Raw genomic sequence first — 26,123 nt, 5'->3', positions numbered from 1 at the left:
GATGGACAATAAAAGGTTTTTTGAATGCCAAGGGAGACCTGGGAATGTTTGTAGATAACAAAGAAGGAGCCAGTTGAAGGGGAGACATTTAAGATGAGAGAGAGGGATGGAATGATGGATGTCACAAGCTCCAGGAAGAGATGGGAAGGGTTAGGGCTGAGGGCTTATCTTAGTCGAGGCAAAGAACTATCTCTTCCTCAGAGAATGGAACAAAGAGGGAGAGGATGGGTAAATATACTGAGAGGTTTTGAGGTATGCAATAGAGGAGATAAGGGAGTTTATAACCCATGGCTTCAATGGAAACCATTCTCAGGAGAGCAGGTGGGGAGGTCATCAGGTGAGAAACAAAAAGTGTAGGAGTTGGGGTGAGCTTCCAAGGAGAGAGGGGAAGTTTTATAGAAACTATTATGGGGAAGAGGAGAATAAGTCAATCAGGGAACAATGAAAGTTTTGTCAAACAGAAGTAAGAGTTGAGTTGAGTTGAATTTTTAGCATTTCCAGCCAATGCCATCACATGGCTTCTGCCCATGTTCAGCATCCCAGGAGCAGAAGCAGTAAAGGCAGAGGGTGGGGTGGTCTGCAATTAAAGATTGGCAGGATATGAATGGAAGGCAGATAAAGAGACAAGAGCTTCAAGAGTGGTAGACAGTGCACATTTTAGTTAAGAAAACAAATACTAATGATAACATCAATTTTAACAAAATATGAGCAAAAATAATGTATTGAAAGTCAGTGTGATGTAGTGAACAAAGAACTGGCCTTGAATTGTGGAAAACTGGGTTTAAGTCTACATATACTGTCTGTGTTATTATGGGCAAAATCGTTTAACCTCTCAGTGCCACAAGCAACTCCTGAAAACTATAAATTGTAAGACAATTTCAGATCTGCAATGGTAGAGGGATTTCTAGAGGAGAGAGACCAAGGTAGAAGAGGAGGAGGAGGAGGGAAGCAGTATAGCCTGGGTCCCTCCAACAACTACTCCAAAAAGGTCTAGGAAGGGTACCTGAACAAGTGTTTTTGCTGTTTAGGTGTTTTCAGGGAGTTTTCTTGGCAAAGATACTAGAGTGGTTTGCCATTTCCTTCTCCAGCTCATTTTCCAGATGAGAAATTGTGGCAAACAGGTTAAGTGATTTGCCCAGGTCACACATAGCTAGTAAGTCTCTGAGGCCAGATTTGAACTCAGATCTTCCTGACTCCAGGCCCAGCACGCTGCGCACTATGGTACCCGCTAGCTGCCCAACCTGGACAAGTAGGGATCTGAAAATGCAAGGATAAAACACGGTAGAGGCACTTACTTACCAGGAGTTCTCTAAACCAACAAAATAAGTACTATGGCGACTACTACTAACTAACTAGCAGGTAGTGCTCTAAGGTTTGCAAGATCCTTTACATATATTATCATATACATAATTAGCATTTGCATATGCTATCACATTTGATTGCTGCACTCCTAGGTCTGGACTTTCCCTTTCCTCCCTTCCACAAAATTTCCCCCTTTTCCTGTTTCTGTGCTGATAAAGCTCCATTGTCTTTGTTGTAGGTTTGGATTTTTTTCCTGACTACTCTAATTTTGAAGGAACCTTAGTCTGTCAGCATCCTTATCTTCCTTTTTTTCCTTTATCTTCTTTCTACCTCCTCCATGAAGCCTTCCCTGCTTTCCCAAGTCCATAATCTCTTTCCCTCCTCAGTCCCTCTGCATTTACACATTGCACCTTTCCAGGGGACTATAAATTTCTTTAGGCCAGGGATTATCTCATTTTTTGTCTTTGTAAACCCAGTACCTGGCTTGAGGCCTTACACATAGTAGGTGCTTGAACAATGTTTGTTGAGTTGAAATGCTATTTATTAACTGTGTGACCCTAGGCAAGTCACTCAGCCTCTCCTCCCTCTTCTCTCAAAATAAAGAGGCTGGACCACAATGTCTCTGAGGTCCCTTCCGGCTATGAACCTCTGAACTGCATGATTCTGGGAGAGAAGAGGAAAAAGACTTGTTTGTGATATTCACAGTCGTCTCCACTGACAGTTTAATGAGAATGCCTGGCTCATTAAATTACAGGCTTTAAATAAACTGGTTAGAGGCGGATTTTTGTCAGGGTCAATCCGAGCTAATACCCATGGTCAATTTAGAGGTGGAAAACTCTTTGGTCTTTTATCAATTGTATGATTAAGCCACTTCACAGCTAGATGTGACTATCCATCATCAATTAACATTTATTGATCATGCTCTGTCTGGTACAGCACTAAAATGGAATAAAAGGACAAATAAAAATTGCTCCGATGGGCCTTACACAGTGATCTAGACAGGCACATATAGGGTGGGGATGGGAAGAATTAGTCTAGACCAGGGGAAAGGAAACTGAGGCCTGAGGCCTGGCCTTCTAGGTCCTTGGGTGTAGCCTTTTGACTGAGTCCAAAATTTTACAGAACAAATCCTTTTATTAAGGTGATTTGTTCCCCTTAATAAGTTCCCCACCCCTGGAGACTTTTCACTGGTGTAGGGCGGAGGTATCAGACACGTGGTCTACAACACTCCCAGGTACTGCCCAAATCAGATTTAAATGTAATTGGGAAATATTTGACAACATTAATAAAAATACAATAAAACATAATAATATTACATTTTAAAACTAAATCAATATGTGGTACACAGTGATTCTTATGTATGGTTTAGTAAGCCCCTTTTCTATTTGAGTTTAACACTACTGGTATAGGGAACTCCCGACAAGAAAATTCCCCTGTGACGGCAAAGATCAGCAATTATTCTGTAAAGTGTTCAGTAATTCTGAGAGAATTGCCTGTCATAATGAGAAGCGAATTTCAGGGTCTCACAGCCAGCTTGGATAGAGGGAGGGCTTAAACTTCTGCCTTCCTAACTCTGAGGCTGGCTCCCTATCCACTACACCTAGGGCACTGTGCAACTTATAAAGTATTTTATTCGCGACCACCACGAGATAGATAATTCAGAAATAAGAATCCCCATTGTACAGATGAGGAAAATAGATTTAGTGAGATTAAGTGACTTCCAAAGCTCACGAAGCTAGGAAGTAGTTAACCCAAGTCTCTTTGCACTAGGTGGGGGCTCTTTCCCCCACGATCTGTTACTTCCCTAACAGCCCCTTGAACTCACCAAATAATTGTGTTGGTAGAAAGAACACAGAAGGTTTAATGCATAAGGGAGTGCTGTCGTAAGGAAACAAACGAAAATCCAAATTCATTACCTGTGATTATAACCGCATCCTATTCTGTACATGCAAGCATAGGATCAAGTCTTCTTTTAAATAAAATCGTAATGCAGCAAGCAATTCACATGCCACATTAAAGGAGTTTAAAATGAGATTCTGGGAACTTGTATTTGTAAGTCAGTTGTTTAAAACTTTTCCCCCATGCCCATGACAGTTAACAATTATAACAATTTATTAACAATTTAACAATTTTATTAACAATTGAACAATTATAGTTAGGTTCCTAGACCAATGTACAAAAGCCCACACTACTAAAAAACACGACGGTGGAGAGGCATAAAGAATGATGATCGTGGAGTCACAGGATCTGAGTCTGAATCCTCCCTACGTCTCAATTTTCTCATCTGTAAAATGAGACTTAGCTGAGCTTGCTTCTAAGATTCCTTCCTCCTTTGAACCTGTGATTCCATTCATTTTAATGTTAGTCTTCTTACCTCTTTATCTAAATTCCCAAGCTAGGGGAAAAAAATCCTCTTGCTCTTGGAGCTAGTTAAAGTGGAAAGAACTCCATCACTCATAGTTGTTTAGTAAAACTACCTCAACTTAGCAGTCTGTAAGAATTTTCTGTTCTGGGTTGGGTTTTTTTTTTCCCCCCCTTCATGTATCTTATTTGGTGGTGGCGAAGTGTTTTTTTTTCTTACCATATTAGACACTATTACATTTCATAAACTTAAATATTTGATTTGAAAAATGAATCATGCTTAGGGTTTCCACAGAGAAAGCCAAGCAAATTTCCCTTTTTTGAGGCCACAAGGTCATTTCCGTGAGTGAAGAGTTTGGTCATGGCAACTCCTGAAATCAATGGGTTATCAAGGAATAGAGGAACTAACATCCCCTGGAGTGAATGGAGTACTTACACAGAAGAAATTACACATACTTTGAAGTGTTAAATAGGGTATTGTGTCTTCAGGTTATGAGAATAAAAGAAGAATTGGACCCATCATCCCTTTGAGAGTATAAGTACTCTTGAATGGGATGTCCCAGTGAAGACTTCTCAGTGTAGTTAAGGTTTGGGATAAGATTATCCTAAATCTGATAATGAGTTCAGAAGGTGGGATAGGGTTAAGTATAGATTTCTGTAAGGTTTTTTTAGTGCCATATATCAGTAGTTAAAATTTGTCTAGTTGTTAAGCCTTAGCCTACCTTTTAATCTTATTCAGATATGCCTTTGCCCCTAAAAAGAATCTGGCTCCAGAAAACCCTTAAAAGGTTCCTTATCTACTCCCCTTATCTCCCTTTGAAAGGACCTTACTCAGATGCCTTCCAGTTCCCTCCATTATCTATCCCCGTTGTCTATTCAGTCTCTCCGACATTCCAAAACAGTTGTAAACCATCTTTCTGCCATGGTGGCCTGGCTAAGGGACAGCTAGTGGGAGGGGGAATTTGCCCGTTAGGGCTATTTAACCTGGCTTTCTGTTTCTGTGTCTTTGTCTCCCCTCATCAGATCATACTGGTGGAAGGACACCCAAATCTCAAGATTTGAAATAATAATAAGAAATTAACTTTCCGTTTCTCTTTGGATACCTCTGTGTGTTTTTTTTTAATTTGAGTGGCGTCCCACACACCCTCAAATTTTTATGTGATGTTTTTATATTATGCCATATGTATGTATTTTATGAAATAAGTATATTCATGTGCAGAGCTATCACTAGGGTGAGGAAACAGGGTTTACAGCAGAGCACCAAAATTTAGGGGGTGCTGATAATACTTAAAACAACTGAGCTTAGTACCTGGTTATTAAGAATAATCAATTTAGGGGCAGCTAAGTGGGCCACTGGCTAGAGGTCCAGCCTTGAAATCAGAAGGATCTGAGTTCACATACTTACAAACCGTGTGCCCTGGGCAAGCCACTTAACCCAGATTGCTTCTGCCCCCCCTCAAAAAAAAAAAAAGAATAATCAGTTTAAATAGAAGCTATCAGATCACTGGCACGCCTAAATGCTTGACTACACTCCAGATACACAGCCCTACATCTTTCCTTCATGATTACCTTGGGTGCACTTGTGCTGGGTGCAGAAATGTCCAATTATAGCTCTGTTCACATGCAATATAAAGTATCGTTAATAAAGTATAATAGTTTTAGGGTGTTTGTGGTCCATTCCCACTCCTCAGGCAGCTGGAGAAGGAGCCAATACAAAGTGATTAGCAGAACCAAGGAAATGAAGTGAAGGGGGGTGGGGTGTGAAATTCACCCTGCTGGGTTGCAAGACCCTAAGCTCAAAACCTGACCCAAGGGTCATTTTTATCTCTCCTTTTCCCTCCTGCCCTCCTTGCTTCCCCTTATTTCCCGGCCCCCATCCTCATCTTCATGCTTTTCTAATCACCCACAGTACAATTTCCCCTTCCTAGTTCAAAATCTCCACCCCCACCACCCCCACCACCCCCAACAGCTTTACACATACTTGTTCAAACCTGCCCTAAAACCTATTTTCACCTGCCCTTCCTCCCTGGCTCCTTCATATTTTACTAATCCCTGGATTATTCACCCAGAAAAAATTAATTCTCTAGTCTCTAACATAAACATTATTTGTAAAAAAATAAAATGGTCAAACATATAACTGAAGGTTTCATGCTATTGCTGATTGTCTCCAGAAATAATCCAGTGGATTTCTTTACCAGATTAATATCACTGGGTGATGGATTTAGTGCCAAAAAAAAAATGGCCTTGGAGGTCATCTGGCCTAACACCTTAAATCAATCAACAAGCATTTATTAAGCACTTACTTTTGCCAGGCACCATCTTCCATCATGCAGATGCATGATCTCAGAGTCATCCTCAACTCCTCCCTCTCCTTCCTCTTTCCTCATATTCAATCAGGTGATGAATCTTGACAAGACTACCTCTGCAACATCTATTTCCTCCCTCCCTTTTTCTCCGCTCACGTGGCCAGCACCCTAGTTCAGGTACTCATCACCTCTCCCTTGAATTATCATTCGGTTGTTATTTGGTTGTTTCAGTGGTGTCCTACTCTTCATGACCCCTTTTGGGGTTTTCTTGGTAAAGATTCAGAGTGGTTTGCTATTTCTCCAGCTCATTTTCCAGATGAGAAAACTCAAGCAAAAAGGTTTAAGTGACTTGCCTAGGGTCGCACAGCTAGTGGCTGAGGCCAGATTTGAACTCAGGAAAATGAGTCTTCCTGACTCCAGGCCTAGAGCTTTATCTACTGTACTACCTAGATGAATTATGAATTATCATAATTATCTCATGAACTATGAATTATCACAAGATATTCCTATTTGGTTTCTCTGCCTTAAGTATCTCCCCTTTCCCTCCATCCTCCACCCAGCTGCCAAAGTGGCATTCCTAAAGCAAAGACGTGAGACCATGTCACAATCCTGTTTAGTCAATTCCACCGGCTGCCTCTTGCCTCTGGGATCAAATATAAAATCCTCCACTTGGCATTTAAAGCCCTTCACAACCTGGCTCCAATCTACCTCTCCAGTTTTATTAGATGGTACTCCCCTTCATCTACTCTTCAGTACCGGCAAACTGGCCTTCTTGCTATAGGTTACACCTGAAATTCCATTTCCCACCTCCATGTCTGTGCACAGGCTGTGACCCCATGCACTCTTCACCTTTGCCTCTGAGAACACTTAGTCTCCTTCAAAGTTCAGTTCAAACATTACCTCCTACATGAAGCTTTTTCTGACTTACCTGGCTCCTAGTACTTCCCCGCAAAAATTACCTTATGTTTATTTTGTGTGTACTTGTATGTATGCATGTTGTCTCCTTCTGTGGCAGGGTTTTTTAAGCTTTTGTGTCATGCATTCCTTTGGCAGAATTTGGATCCCTTCTCAGAACCATGTTTTGGTTTTTTTTAAATTTATAACTGAAAGAAATGCTGAATTTCAGTTGGGGGGGTAGATGTATTATAAAAATAAAGATGTGTTTTTTTCCATCCAAGCTTACAGACTCCTTGAAATCTATCCATAGACCTTCCCCCTTTCCTTTCCCCCCCTTAAGGAATTTTTGTCCTATACAGTATAAGCCCTTTAGACAGGGGCTATTTCATTTTTGCATTTGTATTCCCCAGTGCCTAACACAGCCTCTGGCAAACAGTGTTGTTGTTGTTGTTTGGTCTTTCAGTCACTCCTGACTCTTTGTGACTCCATTTTTGGGGTTTTCTTGGCAAAGATACTAGAGTGGTTTTGTCATTTCCTTCTCGAGCTCATTTTACAGATGAGGAAACTGAAGCAAACAGGTTTAAGTGACTTGCCCAGTATCGTACAACTAGTAAGTGCCTGAAGTCAGATTTGAATTCAGGATTATGAGTCTTCCTGACTCCAGGCCTGGTACTTTATGCGCTTTGCCACCTAGCTGTCCTCTGGTAAACAGTAGGCATTTAATTAATGCTTGTTGCTTGACTGGCCTACTCTGTATTCCCAAATAAAGGGTAGGAGATGATATGAGATATGATTGCATGAAGATAGGTGTTAGAAAGCATGCTGATTCTAGGTGTTCCTAGATCTTCTCCCTCCTACGTGAAGGGGCCACATCCCCACCCTCTGAAACCCAAACTCAGCTATTTTAGGATGCACATATTTTATAAAACCCTATGTTTTTACTTTCCAGTCTTTAAGCAGGGGCCTTGTGGAGAGGGGTTGCATTTGTTTATTTTGTTTTGTTTTTGGTAACTATCAATATTCTGAGTCAACACAAATGACAAATTTAGATCTACTCTCCCTCCCACTGATGACCACCTGCTCAGATTTTGCAATACAGGCTTGAAAATAAGCCTATTAATTGTGCCACTTTCTGTAAATGTGTATGTGGCTAGGACCAAGTAGAATACTGAGCATGGGCTGTGTAACCTTAATTCGTTTGTTGAAAGAATGAAGTAGAAATGAAGATAATTTTCTGTGGGGAGGCACTAGGAGCCTGGTGAGTCAGGAAAAGCTTCATGTAGGGGATGATAATTGAACTGAACTTTGAAGGAGACTAAGCATTTTAAGAGGCAAAGGTGAAGAGTGAGTGGATTTTAGGCATGGGGGCACAGCCAGTGCACAGACATGGAGGTGGGAAATGGAATTTCATGTATAACCTATAGCAAGAAGGCCAGTTTGCCTGTACTGAAGAGTATATGAAGGGGAGTAACATCTAATAAGACTGGAGAGGTAGATTGGAGCCAGGTTGTGAAGGGCTTTAAATGCCAAATAGAGGAGTTTGTATTTGATCTCAGAGGCAAGAGGCAGCCGGTGGAATTGACCAAGTAGGACTGTGACATGGTCTCACATCTTTGCTTTAGGAATGCCACTTTGGCAACTGGGTGGAGGATGGATTGGAAAGGGGAGATACTTAAGACAGAGAGACTAAATAGGAATATCTTGAGATAATTCAGGGGAGAGGTGATGAGTACCTGAACTAGAGTGCTACCCACGTGAGTAGAGAAAAGGGGATGGAGGCAGCAGATGCTGTAAACATAGTCTTGACAAGATTCATCACCTGATTGAGTATGTGGAGAGACAGACAGTAGTGAAGAGTCAAACGTGACTCTGAGATTGTAGATCTGCAAGATTCGATGATGGTGATGCCCTTTATAGAAGCAGCTAAGTGAGGAAGAAGTGTTAGGTTTGGGAGGAAAGATAATGACTTCTATTTTGGACATGTTGAATTTTAGGCACCTACAGTCTATTCAGTTCTAAATGTCTGACAAACAGTTGATGATATGGGTCTGGAGCTCAGGAAAGAGAGTAGCTTTGAATATGCACAGCTGGGAAATCTGCATAGAGATGGGAATTGAATCCATGATAGCTGATGAAGTCATAGAGAAATAGGGATGGAGAATAGAGAAAGAAGAAAACCTAAGACAGAACCTTGGAGGTACGTCCATAGTTCAGGATAGGATGTGGATGTTAATCTAACGAAATAAACTGAAGGGGAGTGGTCAAGTAGTTAGTCAATAAGCATCTGTTCAGTGCCTGCTATGAATAAGAGCCACTCCCCAATTGATAAATGGTCAAAGGATATTAACAGTCAGTCTTCAGAAGAAGAAATCAAAGCTATCTAGTTATATGAAAAAAATCACTATTTATTAGAGAAATGTACATTAAAACAACTCTGAGGTACTACCTGATACCTATGAGGTTGGCTAAAATGACAGAAGAGGAAAATGGCAAATGCTGAAGGGAATTGAGAAAGTAGACACACTAATACATTATTGGTAGAATTGTGAATCAGTCCAACCATTTGGAGAACAATTTGTAGCTATAAAACTGTGCACATCCTTTGACCCAGCAATACCACTATTAGGTCTGTATCCCAAAGAAAGCAAAGAAAAAGAAAAAGTTCCTATATGTACAAAGATATTTAAAGCAGCTCTTTTTGTGGTGGCAAAGAATTGGAAATTTAGGTGATGCCCATCAGTTGGGGAATGGCTGAACAAGTTGTGGTATAATATGACTATGATGGAATACTATTGTGCTATAAGAAGTAATGAGGGAGATGATTTCAGAAAAACCAGGGAAGACTTATATGAGTTGATGCAGAGTAAAGTGAGTAGTACCATGAGATTGTACACAGTAACAGTAATATTGTAATGTTGATCAACTGAGGGAACCTTAGCTATGCTGATCAATTTTATTGTTGTTATTCAGTCCCTTCAGTTGTGCCTGACTCTTTGTAACCTTATTTGGGATTTTCTTGGCAAAGATACTGGAGTGGTTTGCCATTTCCTCCTCCAGCTCATTTTACAGATCAGGAAACTGAGGCAATCAGGGTTAAATTACTTGCCCAGAGTTACACAGCCAGTAAGTATCTGAGGCCAGATTTGAACTCCTGAAGATGAGTATTGCTGACTCAAGGTCTGGAACTCTACTCACTGAGCCACCTAGCGGCCCCACTATGATCAATACAATGATGCAAGACAATTCCAAAGGGGGTCTTTTTGGAGGCAATTAGGGTTAAATAACTTGTCCAGGGTTGCACAGCTAGTAAATGTCTGAGGCTGGCATTGAACTCAGGTCCTCCTGACACCTGGGCTGGTGCTCTACACACTGCACCACCTAGCTACCCCATTGGTGTTGCTTTATCAAAGATGGGGGAGACCTGGTCCTATTTGTAGGCTATGGGTAATGAGGCACTAAACAGAAAGAGAACGAATGTTAGAGACTGGGGATTATTTGTGGGGGCAAACTGCCAGAGGAGATAAGAGATAAGTGTACAAGGGTAAAAGTAGAGAAGGCCCATTTCTTTATCAGAGAGTAGAGTAATGAAAGAGAGATGAAGGATTATGTCAAAGAGTTTTTAAATATAGAGAAGGGGAGAAAAAGTAGCACATTGAAAATGGTTTCTATTTTCTCAGTTATGTATGAGGCTAGGTGCTCAGGTGAGAGGTTGAGAGAAGTGGGTGCTACTGGAAGATTGAAGAGAAAAGAGAACATTTTGAATACCCTCTATGGGGAAGAGAAAAGGATTGCCTTGCTTTAGTGAGGACCTGGTTGAGACTGGGCTACAGTTAGACGATGCAGTGGATAGAGTACCAGGCCTGGAGAGACTCATCTTCCTGAGTTCAAATCTGGCCTCAGACATTTCCTAGCTGTGTGACCCTGGGCAAGTCACTTTACCTTGTTTGCCTCAGTTTCCCCATCTGTAAAATGAGCTGGAGAAGGAAATGGCAACCACTGCCAAGAAAACGCCAATGAAGTCATGAAGAGTTTGAAATGACTGAACAACAATTGAGATTTGATAACATATACAAGCCTCTATTGGTTCTAGTGAACGTCAGGCTGAAATGTCAATCTTGGGTGGGGGAGAGGGAGAAACTGCCTCCAACTTTCATGGAGGAATGGGTGTCTCTCAACTTACTACTGCCCAAGAGCAGATCTCTCTTTTAAAACCTTAGCACTGATGCCCACCACTGGTTTGCAAATAAAAGTAAGATTACCTGCTCCTTTAGTATCCTGGGACACTTGCTTACTGGCTCATGTCTCAGAAGGAGTATGGCCCCAAATACTTTCTTTCTCACTTTATTGTGCTGGATTTACAATATTACTCAAACCCCTAACCAGTTTGCACTGAAAAAAATCCCTACTAGATTTATAAAACCTCAATACTTTAAATTTGCTTTCTTTTCAGGCATCCTTTCTCCATTTCTGATCTCACCCCTAGCATTCAAACAAGCAGAATTAGTACAAATTTGAGCAGCCATCTGGATTTTAACACGCCATCATACACATGCAAAAATGCTGAAGACAAATCTTTTGTAGAAATAGTAGTTCTGAAATTGGTGGCCACAGTGTACAAGACACGGTGGGGGAGGGGAGGGCCTGGAGATTAGGGAGAAGGTCTTTGGTTACTGTCTCCAAGTCGGATGGGAACAATAGCACAGAGTCGCTCCAGCTGTGGTTCTTAATTGCAGTGTCCTCAGTGCTCTAGCTGAGGACTCCTGTAGCTTGCTTCCAGCCTCCTGTGTACTTAAAATATCATCTGCTTTCTCCTCTATTTTTGCTTGTTTTGCTCTGTCTGTGTGTGTTTCACTTTCTTGGTTTGGTTCCCACCTCTTTGACCTACATACACTTTCTCCCAAGGTTAGAGTCAAAGGCATTCTGGGTAATTTCCCCTCAGGGAAAGTATGACATCCTCTTGGAAATTCTGGAAAGCAGACAGCAGGCAGCTCTGATGTTTTTGTCTCCCATTGCTCTGTTTCAAAACCTTTTGGCAGACTTCCAAAAGGTGGATTATGCATAATTTTGTGATGGACCCAGCTAGCATGGTTGTGTGGCTTCCTCCAGTTCCATTCAGCCCCATGTCAGAGTGATGGAGAGGAGGCAGATGGTGGGAGTCATCCAGGGCTGAGGCTTGGCAAGGCCCGAGCAATGATAGGATGAGGGACCAAGAAGGACAGTATGATGCTGAACTGTTCAACCATAGGGTCAAGACTAGATTGGCTACCCTGGAAGGTCCCTATTTAACACAGGGGTGGGTAACCCTAGAATATCAAAGAGGGGAAAGACCTTATGTAGTAGATAGAGTAGATGGCTACATGGCTCAGTGGAAAGAGTGCTGGGCCTGGAGCCAGGAAGATCTGAGTTCAAACCCAACCTTGCTAGCTGTGTGACCTTGGACAAGTCACTTGACCTCTGTTTGCCTTGATCTACTAGAGAAGGAAATGTCAAATCACTTCAGTATCTTTGCCAAGAAAGTCCCATGGACACTATGGTCTACAGGTTCATGAAGAATTGGACACTGAACAACAAATATATATATGATGCTGGATTTGGATCCTGCCTATAACACTTGCTCTGTGTGACCATGGCAAATACTCTAACCTTTCTTAAGTTCAGCTTCCTGATCGTAAGGTAAGGACAATGATATATGCAGTGTTTCCTCCCAGGTTTGCTGTAAGTCTCAAATGAAATGAGTGTGCAGAATACTTTGCAAACTTTAAAACACTAGAAAATGTCAGCTGTTAGCTATTTTCCCTTTCCTTTGTAGTTTTTACAGATGACAAAACTGAGGTTTAAGTGACTTGCCCAAAGCTGTACAGCTAGTTAGCTGAGAGCTGGGACCAGAAGCTGAATTTCTTAACCCTTATGTTCTCTGCATTCTGCAGGATTCGTGTGAGTCAGGATGGACAGTTTCTGCATTATATCTTCCCCTACCAGTTCATGGACTCCCCAGAGTGGGAATCATTGCAACCCTCTGAGGAAGGGATATTTCAGGTAAGTTGGAGACCCATTAGGATGGTTCCTACAGAATAACCTAAACTAATCTCTAGGTTGGTTGATTGGTTCTATGAATGAATGAATGAATGAATGAATGAAAAAGCATTTGTCATGCATTTACTAATGAGGGTACTGGACTTAGAGTCAGGAAGACCGAGGCTCCTATCTTGCCTTAGGCAGTGGATATCTGTGTGACCTCACGTGTGAGGATGGTAGATAGACATATATGATGGTAGCTAGGTGGTGCAGTGGAGAAAGCATTAGACTTGAAGCCCGGTAACCAACCTCACTTAACCTCTCTGTGCCTCAGTTTCCTCATCTTATAAAATGGGGATAATAACAGCATCTACCTCCCAGGATTGTTGTGAGGATCAAATGAGATATTTGTAAAGTGCTTTGTAAATCATAAATGTTGTCTTCTATGGGAAGCTTTTCTTGATCTCACCTCTCTTCTCCAGCTACTAGCTCTCCCCCACCATTACCGTGTATTTATTTTCTATAGAACATATAGCTGTATGTATTTTCTCCCCAATAGAATGTAAGTTCCTTGAGGGCAGGAGTTGTTTCATTTTTGTATTTGTATTCCCTGAATCTGATGTGGTGCCTGGCACAAAGTAGGTGCTTAATATATGTTTGTTGATTGATATAGAGGTAATTAAGACTTGATCCTTGTCCTCTCGGATAGCACTGTGAGAAAATGCTATCTCATTTGGTTTTCACTTGGGAAGTAGTTGTTATTATAATCTCCATTTTACAGGTGGGGCTTTGTATGGTAAAGTGATTTGCTCGGAGTTACAGAGCTAGTAAGTGTCTGAGGCAAGATTTGAACTCAGGTCTTCTTTAACAATCTAGTGCTCAATTTATTGTGCCACCTAGTTTCTATGACTACTGATGCTAGAGCAGCCTTTTGTTATCCCCAGATCTATCCCAGTGATGGTGGCAGCAGGTTGGTTGGCTGAAGAGACTGAGGAGCACTGTGGACCTCCGAGATACTGAGTCATGGAACCACCTTCTTCCCAGATAGCCCCTAGGTGCCTAGCATGTAGGAGCCAGCTGGGGTTTGTGGGGGCAAAACTGACTGTCATAAAGGTGATGTGATCCCAGTGGACTGAAAGCTCACTCATTCAACAAACATTTATTAAATGTAAATATTTACGATGTGAGTTTAAGAAGTAGAACGTACAGAGGAAAGTTTGGAATAAGACTTGGAATAAGAGGAGCTCAGTTTGAGTGCCAGATCCATCCCTTATTCGGCCATGATTGTGGGTTTAACCTCTCTGAGACTCAATTTTATTAACCTGCAAAATGAGGATGATAGTACCTGTGCTACTGACCTTACAGGGTTAAAAAAGGAGTGAAAGGAGAAGAAGTAGAGGTGATGAATGGAGATAGCTTGAGGAAATTATTTTAGAAGCTGAAAAACAATGTGGTATAGTGGAAAGCACACCGGTCTTAGAGTCAGAAGACCTGGGTTTGACTCCTAGCTCTTTGGTACTAGCTGTGTGACCCTGGTCAAGTCACTTAACCTCTATAAGCTACGATTTCCTTGTCTATCAGAGTATTGTCTTGTCTCTCCTTTTCACAACCAAACTTCTACAAAACATTACTTCTTCTCATTGCCTCCCCTTCCTCTCCTGTCCCTCACTTCTCAGCCCCTTGTAAAATGTTTTCCAGTTGTATAACTCAATTAAAAGGGCTCTCTTAATTTTTTTTTTTTGTGATTGAGTCTCCTTAATAAATGGAGCCAAGATGTTTGTGCAATAAACTTTTTTTTTATTTTTAAAATAAAAAAAGAGAGAGAGAGATTGCATTTCTCATCTTACCCAGGCCAAAGGTACAGTGGCAGGCCTGATTCCAATACTGGTCTGACATGGTCCATGTCTGACCTGGGTGCCTTTGCTCTCCTTACACAGCCTGGTGTTTCCCTCTCTCTCTCCTCCCCCCTTCTTGAGGGCTCACCATATTGATGCTGTTTTCATTCTTTGATCTCTCTGGGATATAGGCCTAATAGTGCTATCGTTGGGTCAAAAGCCATAGACAGTTTAGTGACTTTAGGAGCATAGTCCCAAATGACTTTCTAGAATGAGCTGAACAATTCGCAGCTCCATCAACCAAACATTAATACATTTAGTTTTTCAAAGCTCCTCTGTTTTTTGGGGGGATTTTTTGGGTCAACTTTGAAAATCTAATGGGTGTGTGATGGAACCTCAGAGTTTCCAAACTTCACTATTGCTGTTGAAATTACACCACCACCCTTCCAGTGTGCAGATTCACAACCTCAGAATCACCCTGGTCTCCTTCCACATTCCCAATCAGTTGCCAGATTTTGTTGTTACTACCTTGACAACTTCTATTTCATGTCTCCTCTCCCTTCTTTCAGCCACCACCCAAGTTCAGGCCCTCAACACCTCAATTATTCCAATAGTCTCCCAATTGGTCTTCCTACCTCAAATCTCTCCCCATTACAATCCATCCTCCATAGAGCTGCCAAAATGATTTCCCTAAAGCCCAGGTCTGATCATGTCACTCTCCTACTCAACAAATCCCAATGGTGTCCTGTTACCTCTAGGATTCAAAATAAACTCCTCTGTTGGGCATTTGAATTCCTTTGCAACTTGGTTCCAACCTACCACACCAACCCTCTTACATAAAATACTCCCATTCATGTCATCTTCAGTCCAGCCAAAATGTCCTTCTTACTCTTCTTCATGTACGATACTCTACCTCCCTTCTCCTTGCTTTGCATGGGCTATATCCTTTGCTCAGAATACACTTAGAATCTTAGAATCTCAAATTTATTTTTAAAATGCAGCTTAACTTATCTCCTACATGAAGCCTTTCCTGACCTGATGCCCCCTACCCAGCTGCTAGTGCCTTCTTCCCCCAAATTACCTATTATTATTACTCTATTATACATATGTGTGTGTGTGTGTGTGTGTGTGTGTGTGTGTGTGTATGTATTCATAGATGTGTGTTTTATTTTCTCAGAATGTAAACTCTTTGAAGTCAGGGACTATTTTGCTTTTCTCTTTGTGAACCCAACACCTAGCATTGTGCGTGGCATAAATGTTTGTTGATTAACTGATTGATCTATAAAAAGAAAATAATTCTTATGCTATTTGCCTTAAGGCTGTTGTTGTTAAGAAAGTCTTCTATAAAGTATGAAGTATTGTAACATATGAGCTATTATTAATGTATATGTCTGCTATATACAAGATGTTCAAGTTTTTAACATGGAAATGTGTTATATGACTATACATGTATAATCTATATCAAATTACTTGCCTTCATAATAATGGGGGTAGGGAAGGGAAGGAAGTAGAGAATTTAGAACTCAGAATTTAAAAAAATTATTAGAAATTGTTTTACATGTAATTGGGGGGAAATAAAATATTAACTTAAAAAAAGATGTTTAAAAAGTTTTTTAAAAAGATGTTAAGTCTTTGGAAGACTGGCTTAAACCTATTCACTTAGATAAAATGCCTCTGTTTCCCATGATGACACATATTTGCAAAGAGACTAGTCAGCAGTAAGGGCAATTCCCAGGACAAAGAATGTTATGCCCCTAGACAAGGTTTGAAATGTGTTTTTTCTTGTTCAGTCATTTCAGTCATGTCCAACTCTTCCTGACCCCATTTGGGGTTTTCTTGGCAAAGATACCAAAGTGGTTTGCCATTTCCTTCTCATTTTACAAATGAGGAAACTGAGGCAAACAGGGTTGAGTGGCTTGCCCAGGGTCACAGAGCTAATAAGTGTCTGAGGTCAGGTTTCACCTCAAGAAGATGAGTCTTCCTGACTCCAGGCTCAGCACCCTATCCACTGAGCCATCTATTTGCCCATTGAAACATATGTCTCCTGTATATTATTGGACTAAAAGCTTTGAGCCTTTGCGGTATCACATGTAACTTGACAACACAAATCAAGTCAGGCACTATATAAATGCTAATTCTTTCTCCCTCTTCACCAAGAATTTATTGCCTGCTCTATGCCAGGCCCTATGTTAATTGCTAGAAATACAAAGAAGTCAAAATGTAGTCTAACTGGGGAGATAACATGCAAATAACTTTGTACAAATAAGATATATACAGAATTACTTAGAGGGAACAGAGGGGAGTCAACAGAGGGAAGGTACTAGCATTAAGGGGGATTAAGGAAAGGCTTCTTAGAGAAGTTAGGATTTTTGCTGGCATTTAAAGCCAGCCAAGAGGTAGAGGTGAAAAAGGAAGACCGTTCTAGGCATGACGGACAAGAAGGGAAAATGACTGGAGTCAGGAAATGGTGTAATATGTTTGAAGAGGAGGCTAGAGTCACTGAATTGCAGAGTACTTTGAGGGCAGTAAGGTATAAGAAGACTGGAAAGATAGGAAGGAATTGGTTATCAAGAGCGTTAAAAGACAAACAGAATTTTATATTTGATAATAAGGAGCCAGTCGAGTTTATCGATGGGAGAGTGGCATGGTCAGACCTGCACTTTAGGAAGATCTCTTTGACAGCTGAGTGGAGGATGGACTGAGTGGGGAGAGACTTTGCAGCAAGACTAACCAGAAGGCTCTTGCAATAGTGCAGGCGTGATGAGGTCCTGCACCAGCCCGATGGCAGTGTCAGAGGAAAGCTTTGTATAGATTTGTTTAGATGTTGTCCCCCCATTAGATAGTAAACTCCTTGAGGGCAGGTGCTATCTTTGGCTTCTTTGTATCTCCAACACTTTGAACAGTGCGGGGCACCTAATAAATTTTAAGACCATGGGGAAATTAATTCAGCACATATGATCTTTACCTAAAATAATTTACTAATCGCCTAATTGTCAATGGTACCAGGAGATCCGTAGCCTAATGTTCCTCTTGCAACATCTACCCTCAGGTCACCCTGACTGCTGAGACAGACTGCACCTACGTTTCCTGGCCGCGGAAGCCCCTCTACCACCTCTTGGACAAAGAGCGCTACATCTCCCGCCTTTTCGCAGCCCTGCTGGGCTTCGACATCTCAGAGAAGCTGTATGCCCTCAACGACAAGCTCTTTGCCAAGTTTGGCCTGCGTTTTGACATCCGTCTCCCCAGCCTCTATCACGTCCTAAGATCTGCTTCCTCCTCCTCAGAGCCCGAAGCGGAGAAGGAAGCTGAGGAAAGCAAGGACCCAGCCCTCCCTCCTCACCCTCTGTCCGTGGCGGTTCAGAAAGCTGCCCCACTCCCTTCTCCTCCAGTCCCTGCTGCCCCCGCTGCACTCCTGCCCCGGCCAGGGCATCTCGACTTGGCAGTGATACCCTGGGTGAGGACTCTACCAGTCTTGTGTTGGAAGATTTTGCAGAGTTGCCAGGATCGTTTATGGATTATGGGAGTGAAGGGGAGTATATGAGATGAGGGAAGTTTTAACATGGGCCACAGCCATCTGGTTTAAGACCCCCGTGTAAGTACATGCCTGCCCAAGGAAGGGGGCACTCCTAACCATGCCTGTGGTTTGCAGATGGCTGATGCATGCATTTTTGAAGAGCTTAGCGTTAATTTTGCTTTCATGGACCAGACCCAAATGATCTAAAAGGTCCTTTCCCTTAGAGATTCTAGTGTCAGAATGGACTCTGTAATTGAGAAACTGTAACCCAACTTTGCATATAGTAATGTACTCATAATGTATGCCATATGGATGTTCAGTAATGTATCTTCCTGAAAGAACCAAATATATTTACATATACATATACACACATACATATATCATACATTTGTATATTTAATATGCATGTAATTTAGAAGTATGCATGTGTATGTATATATGTACATGTAAATATGTGTATATGTGGTGTGCATGTAAAATATGTGTATGTAATTTACAGTATGGCAAATATATATATTTATCTATAAATATATATACTTATACATTTGCCATAGTCTGTATGTATGTAATTTATAAGTATGTATATGTATAATATTTATATATATATAAAATATATGTCTATATGTGTGTAATTTATAGTGTGATATGGTGTAAATATATTTATATGTATACACATAATTTATGTATTCCGTATGTGTGTAATTTATATGTATATAAATGTATGTGATTTATCTGTGCGTAATATACATCTTTGTGTGTTTATATGTATGTAAATATGTGTATGTATGTCTGTAATTTATAGTGTGGTACGTAGATAGAGATCAGGTCTTGGAGCCAGGGAGACCTGGTATAAGTCCTGTCTCTGACTGTGTGACCTCAGTCAAGTCATGTAACCTCTGAGTTATCTAGGTCACTAAGACTATATGCTACAAAAGACAGTCCTGACCCACATTTGTCTCTCCACCACTGAAATTGCTGGTCCACCTCTCCCATCCTTGTTTGTATAATATGGACTGGCTAATCACTTGTATGGGCTGGCAGATTGCTCTCCCTGGTTTGCAAAGTTGTGCTAAGTACTAGATGCTGCTAGAGCTGAAGTGAATTTCATTGCGGCATTAGTTTAACCGGAAAAGGTGACCACATTAATTCTAAGCAGGCTGTCTTCTTGGCCTTTAGTCAGTACTGGAAATATGCTAGAAGTCCCTTGGGCTAAGGGCTGGGAGGAGGTAGGTGCTCTCTGTAACTGGGAAATGCCCATCCCACAGATGATCCAAAATGCTGGACTAATTTACTGTCAAAGAATAGAGTGGAGGCTCTGTGAACCATTGCATTCGGGAAGGAAGCAGACACCACCCTGACCAGATCCTGTTGTTAGCTGACTGAGGTGGGTGCCAGAAGACGGCATTCCCCTGAAAACCACACCTATCAAGGTGGCCCAACTGTACTTCCTCAAATGAATCTCATAATGCCTGGGACTGCTCATGGGATTTCCTCTCCTAGTAGGGGACAGTGCCCAAAAAGCTCCCATTGAACGAATTCCAGAGACTTGTTGGCATATTTTCCCACAGTGGTCTTTCACAAGGCTACAATACTTCCCCAAGGGATGCTACCTAATCATGGCCAGACCTTGCATGAGTCTTCCTGAGGAAAATCCCATTGCATTTGATGGAGAACATCTCCCAGGAAGACACTTCTGAGCAAAAAATGCAGAATCACAAAAGGCTAGTAGGGACTTTGGTGACAATCCAATCCAGCCCTCTTATATTAATAACGAGGAAACTGAGGACCGGTAAAATTGGTCCAGGGTCACATCGGACTCCTCATTGCCCGTTGCTAGGACTGTCCTAGTAAATGTTTAATAATTGGCTGGGGGAGAGCTGGGGAGGAAATGATCCTTAGGAAGCAAGATACACTTTTAAGTTTAATTTGGACTACTAACATTTTCCATCAATTTCTTAAGTCTAGACAATAAAATCAACAAAACAATAAATCAAGCCCTGATTTGCAGCATTTGCTAATTTCTAAGGTGTAAATGCTCCCACTGAAAATTTAATGATAAGCTCTTTTGAACTCTCACATCCCACTCTTACCCATTACTGCCTATGGCCTTGTCTAAACAAATTTCTCTACCTAGCTCTCCAGGCCCCTCCCTTAGCTAGCCCCACCCGGCATATCCAGCCTCACTTCGTATTAATCACCAGTACACATCTTCCATTCTAGTCAAGCTAGCTCAAGGTCACCTCCACCTCTATCTTTCACTCTCCTAATTCCCTTCACTTGGAATACTCCCCCCTCCAGTTACAAAAATGTTGTCCACCCACTTCTCTGCTCAAAAAGAGGACCGTGAGGGATGTTTCTCCAGATGCAAGGCTTCAAAATGAGAACAGCATAATATCTATGACTGTACCACAAAGATTATTGAATGATTGCAATGACTGCACATTTTGGAAGAAAATTATATAAGTAATGATCATTATAGCTGTTAATTATTGTAGAACGAGCAGGAAAATTATAGAGGAGAGGCAGAGTGAAAAAAGTGGTTTGGAGCCATAGGGCCTGAGTTCAAGCCTCAGCCTGACTATTTACTGGCTGTGTAACCCCAGGCAAATCACTTAACCTCTCTGGATCACTGGCAAAATGAGAGTTTTGGACTAGGTATCTTCAAAGTTCCTTAAAGCCCTTAAACGATGAGGTTGGTTTTGTAGATGTAAACTGCATCTCTCAAAGCAGTGTGTACCACTAGAGAGCTAGAGGTAACACGTCTGGTTCAGCAGCAGGTCCTGAAGCCTGTTGTCATTTCCCGGGCTGCCTTAGACCCACCCAGATGCTCTCTCTCCCATCCTCCCATTCTGTTCATGCTCGACCTTTCTGGTTGTTCTTCTCTGTCACCTTTCTATGGCGACCATGTTGTCTTCTAAAGCAAGAATGGTGAGGTAGAAAGAACATTGGATTTGTAGTCAGGAGAACTAGGGACAAGCACTGCTACTTCCAACTGCGTGGATTGAAGCAAGTCATTTTTTTAAAGAGTTAACCTTTTTTTAGGCCTCAGGTTCTTTCTTTTGAGTATAAGGGTACCAGACTGGTTAGCTTCTCAAGACTTCTTCAGCTTTAAAATTCAAGTATTCCTTTGAATCGGGAAGGGATAGTCATTATAAAGATTTCTGGGTGATGGAATGCTGGGATTGGAGTCAGGAAGACTTGAGTTCAAATCCTGCCTCAGACACTTACTAGCTGTGTGACCCTAGGCAAGTCATTTAACCACTCTCAGCCTTAGTTTCCTCATCTTTAAAATGGGGATAATAATAGAACTCATCTCACGGGATTGTTAAGAGGATCAAATGAAATAATATGTATAAAGTGTTCTGAAAACCTTAAAGTACTAAATACATACTATCAATATAATATATAATAGCATATAATTGTTATTATTATATATATATTATTAATATACAACTAATATAATATATGATTACATATTATATTATTAATATACTACTAGCACAACACATATTATTAATATACCATTGACATAATGCATAATATTATGTATTATTCATATACTACTAGCATAATACATATTATATATTATTAATATGCTATTAAAATAATCATTGTCATAATGTTATATATTATTAATATACCATTAATATGATATATACAATTAATATAATATAACTATTATAATTGCTTCAATTTTATAAGAGCAAGTACACAGAATACTTAGGTGCTTTTTCTGTTTCTTACAGTGATTCATTCAGTGGCTGAGCTTGGGCTAGCATAGGGTTTTTCTCCATTACAACGTGCTGTTCTTCATGTCACTAAATATGATCTAGTGACCTTGGAATGTCTCCCTCCCCTGGTGACTGGGATTCCCAATCATCCTGCACCTGTTAGGATCATTTTACAGTTGATTCAAACTTAGGAGTCCTTAGGGCTTCCTGACATCTACTAAGGTTTCTGAAACAAAGCCTTAAAGTCCCCAGTTGTGCCCTGTCACTAATACTTTCTTGTCTAAAGTTTTCTTTTCCATATTTATCCTTTTCTACAGCTTAAGAAGAAGTAACAACCAACGCTACCACACATAGCTCTAGGGACATACACTGCTATGTGATATGCATGTGGTATCTACAAAACAACATTCAGAACTTTGGAGCTTGAAGGGAGGTCAGGGGTCATGTTGTCCTATTCATTCATGTTACAGTTTGGGAAACAGACCAGATAGGAAGCTGCTAATAGTATTTCTGACAACTTTATTCACGTTTTGAACTTTCTCTGTTAGTACACAAATATGAGAAGGCCATTGTAAATCAGTACCCACAAGAGGGAGACCAAAAGAGCCTACAACATAAATAAGACCCTCCAAATTAAATCACCATATACTTTAATACTTTGTGACTTTAATACTAAGGTGGACATTGAAGGTCTGTGTGTGTGTGTGTGTGTGTGTGTGTATACACACATAGATTTGTGTATGTGTATACGTATACATATCTATTGTACATACATACATATCTATGTGTGTATATATTATATTATATTCATAATATTATATATAATATATTTATCATTATACATATCTATATGTATACATATATACATATCTATGCATGTATATTTATGCTATATAACATATATTTATCAATGCCTGTGTCAATATGTGTACATATAGATATGTATGTATTCATGTAATATATAATATATTTTATATGTATAATACATATATCTATGTGTGTATGTAACATGTGCACATGTATACACACACACATAAATATAGTTTAGGAGTAAGAAACAAGATAGGCCAAAAGCTTATCATACTTTCTTCAAGAAAAGCGGTAAGACATTCCAGAAAATAACATCATAAATAATGAAATTGATTATGATTTAACAGAGAGGAAATGTCTAGTTACTGATGAAGGAATCATCTCCAAATCAGCTATCTGTGTATAGTCAGACCACTAACCTGCTAGAACAAAGGCAAAAAAAATCAATACCAAATCAAAAGAAAGAATAAAAATAAGAAATTATGGTCTCCAAGTTAGGTAACTAAAATCTGGAGATGGATAATTGACAAATGGAAATGGAAAATGGATAAAAGAGCAGACATTTATATAGATTTTCAACATTTCTTAAAGAATTTTAACCCATGTAAAGCTGTTCCAAACATAAGGATAACAGAAGAGCCTGGAAACTGCCTTAGTCAGAAAAAAATTATCTCCCTGACAAGCAGAGAAGTATGGTAGACAAGGGCAACACTGGCTTACAGTATAAACTTATTTGTGAAATCTTACCGAAGAGGATGATAGAAGATTATGAATAATACCATCTCACAAATCACAGAGAAACAGTAAAGAGAAAAACAGGTTTACAGAAAGTTTGCTATGGGGCCCAATAAAACCAGATAATCCTAAGAGCATTTAAGGATGAAAGTGGAGGGACAATAAATGGATGAAAAAATGGGGGAAAAATCTGTAAAGATTGCTGTAACAAACTCCCTTCTCCATCAATGACAGTAAACCCACCACGTTTACATTCTAATTTCATAGACTTTCACACATTGCTTGAGGAAGTAGAAATGACACTAACGAAAACAGAGATGGAAATAGCACCATGCCTAAGTACCTGATCATAAAGGAAACCCATGCCGGATGTAACAATATTGAGGACATTAAGAGATCAATTCTTCAGATATCTAAAAAGAGAGGAAAATGCCAAACGTTTGAGGGGGAAATACAGGTCTTATTTTAAAAAAAAGAAAAAAAGATGACTAAGAAAATATTCACAACTGCTCACTCATATGTCTATTTACCCATCTCTACAAAATCTTTATAAGGCAAATTAATATAAGCACAGAAAGTATCTTTAATAATCTTGATTTTAGTACCAGATAGGACTTAATTTGAGAAGAGAATAGTCAGGCTTTTGAAAACTATATCATACATAGCAGAGCACATCTTTAGCTGTACACTATTGACAGAAAGGTCTAAAAAAATTGTGCTGTTCGTTGACTCTCAAAATGAATTTGATTTGGAACTACCTTAAAAGACTCTTCTCCAAAATGATTCCTCCAATGTATATTGTCAAAGTGACATGATTGCTTGAAAGCTATCATGACATATCTGTTTGATGATCCCCTGGTTATTAATATCAAGTGATATGTAAAACAGGGTGGTATGTTTGCCAAAAGTGTTTACCACTCAACTTTGCAGGATATACAGCACAGAATACTAACAGATGAAGGATTCCCTGTAGGTAGAGGGGTTCGCCAGATGTTCTTTTTTTTTTTTGTCTAGGCTATGGGGTTAAGTGACTTGCCCAGGGTCACACAGCTAGTAAGTGTTATGTGTCTGAGGACGGATTTGAACTCAGGTCCTCTGAATCCAGGGCCAGTGCTCTATAGATGTTCTTTTTTGTAGATATCATGGCTGATTACTTTGAGCCCCAGAATATTGCAGAGCAATCCTAAATAAAGTGAAAAGAATTTGTTCTATCTTCATAGGAAAAAACGAAATATGTGAAAGAATGCTTACTGTCTGATAGTAATAGTAATAACTAGCATTTGTGTAGTATTTATTTAAGGTTTGCAAAGTGCTTTACAAATATTATCTAATTTGATCCTCAAAACAATCCTGGGAGGTAGATGCTATTATTATCTCCATTTTACAGATGAGGAAACTGACACTGAATGTGGTGAAGTGCCTTGCCTGGGTTACATAGCTATTAAGTATCTGAGGCAGGATTGGAACTTGGCTGTAGACTATAATTTTTGATTGACTGGATAATCCATAGAGGTGGTTCAAAAATACTTATGTCTTAGATACTTTGAACAGTGAGTTGGTATCACAATTCAGAAGGAAAAACATGGTCATACTTACTTCGGAAAATTGCAAAGTGCTTTTAATGACCATGAGCTTGTCACTGAAAAAAGAGGTTGATCCTTTTTAAACATAAATATGCTTCCAAAGATACAGTATAGCTGCATGTCATGTAATATCAGAGCCTAAAGAATTAAGTTGTAAAATAAAGAGAACTTAAGAAGTGAGCCAAAGGCATCACCTATTCTCACCCTTTTATTTTATAGATGATGAAAATACAGCTCTGATAAAAGAAGTGAATTTTTAAAAAAAGTTTTGTTGGTACTTTTTCCTATATCACTGTCACTTCTTACTGCCTCTCTTCTTCTGCTCCCCATCTCCAGATCCCTCCCATGGATCATATTTTCCTCATTCCACACCTCTCTTCTAAGAAGTAGGGGATATACTTCTCCATTGGTCTTCTGAAAGGGAGTAGGGGTAGACAGGAAGAGAATAAGCATATATATAATGTGTGTATGTGTGTGTGTGTGCATATATATATATATATATATATACATATATATATATATCATCTACTATGTGACAGGTGCTTTGCTAAGCACTTTTTACAAATATGATCTCATTTGATTCTTACAATAACAGATATGTGCTATTTTTATCCCCATTTTACAGTTGAAGAAATTGAGGCATGGGGAAATTAAATGACTTGCCCAGGGTCACACCGCTATTAAGGAGCTAAGGCTGAATTTGAACTCAAGTCTTCCTGATTCCAGGCTCAGTTCTCTGTCCACTGCACCACCAGCTTCCTCTGAAGGCATGATGGGTCACTGCATAAATCGGAATTCTGAAGCCTTTCAATATTATTTTCCTTTATATCACTTTAGTCATCACATCAGTCAGTCTCCTTATCCTACTTAATGTGGCAATTTTTCCAAGGTGACACAGCTGGTTTGTGGTTCATCCAGGACTCTATAACTGAGTGCTCCCAAATTGCCAGCCTTTGCCCAAGCGCCTATCATGATGCTTTCTATAATGGGGCGAAGGGGTAGAATCTATAGAATTTGGTGGCTAATTGGAGATG

General features: G+C 40.1%; 1 protein-coding gene across 1 annotated transcript in view; it reads left to right on the top strand.

Annotated features, from left to right (window-relative positions):
* Positions 1 to 26,123, top strand: part of POPDC2 (popeye domain cAMP effector 2) — a 35,896-nt gene that overhangs the window by 3,849 nt on the left and 5,924 nt on the right. Inside the window, 3 exon segments of the mRNA XM_020985877.2 lie at positions 12,794 to 12,902; positions 17,766 to 18,122; positions 18,125 to 18,170. Coding sequence (XP_020841536.1) covers positions 12,794 to 12,902; positions 17,766 to 18,122; positions 18,125 to 18,170 — 512 coding nt within the window.

This window comes from Phascolarctos cinereus, unplaced genomic scaffold, assembly GCF_003287225.1.
Source record: "Phascolarctos cinereus isolate Bilbo 61053 unplaced genomic scaffold, phaCin_HiC Scaffold_726;HRSCAF=1367, whole genome shotgun sequence".
Classification (NCBI taxonomy): domain Eukaryota; kingdom Metazoa; phylum Chordata; class Mammalia; order Diprotodontia; family Phascolarctidae; genus Phascolarctos; species Phascolarctos cinereus.
The sequence above is the reverse complement of the archived record's forward strand: the minus strand, read 5'-3'. Positions and strand labels throughout refer to the sequence as shown.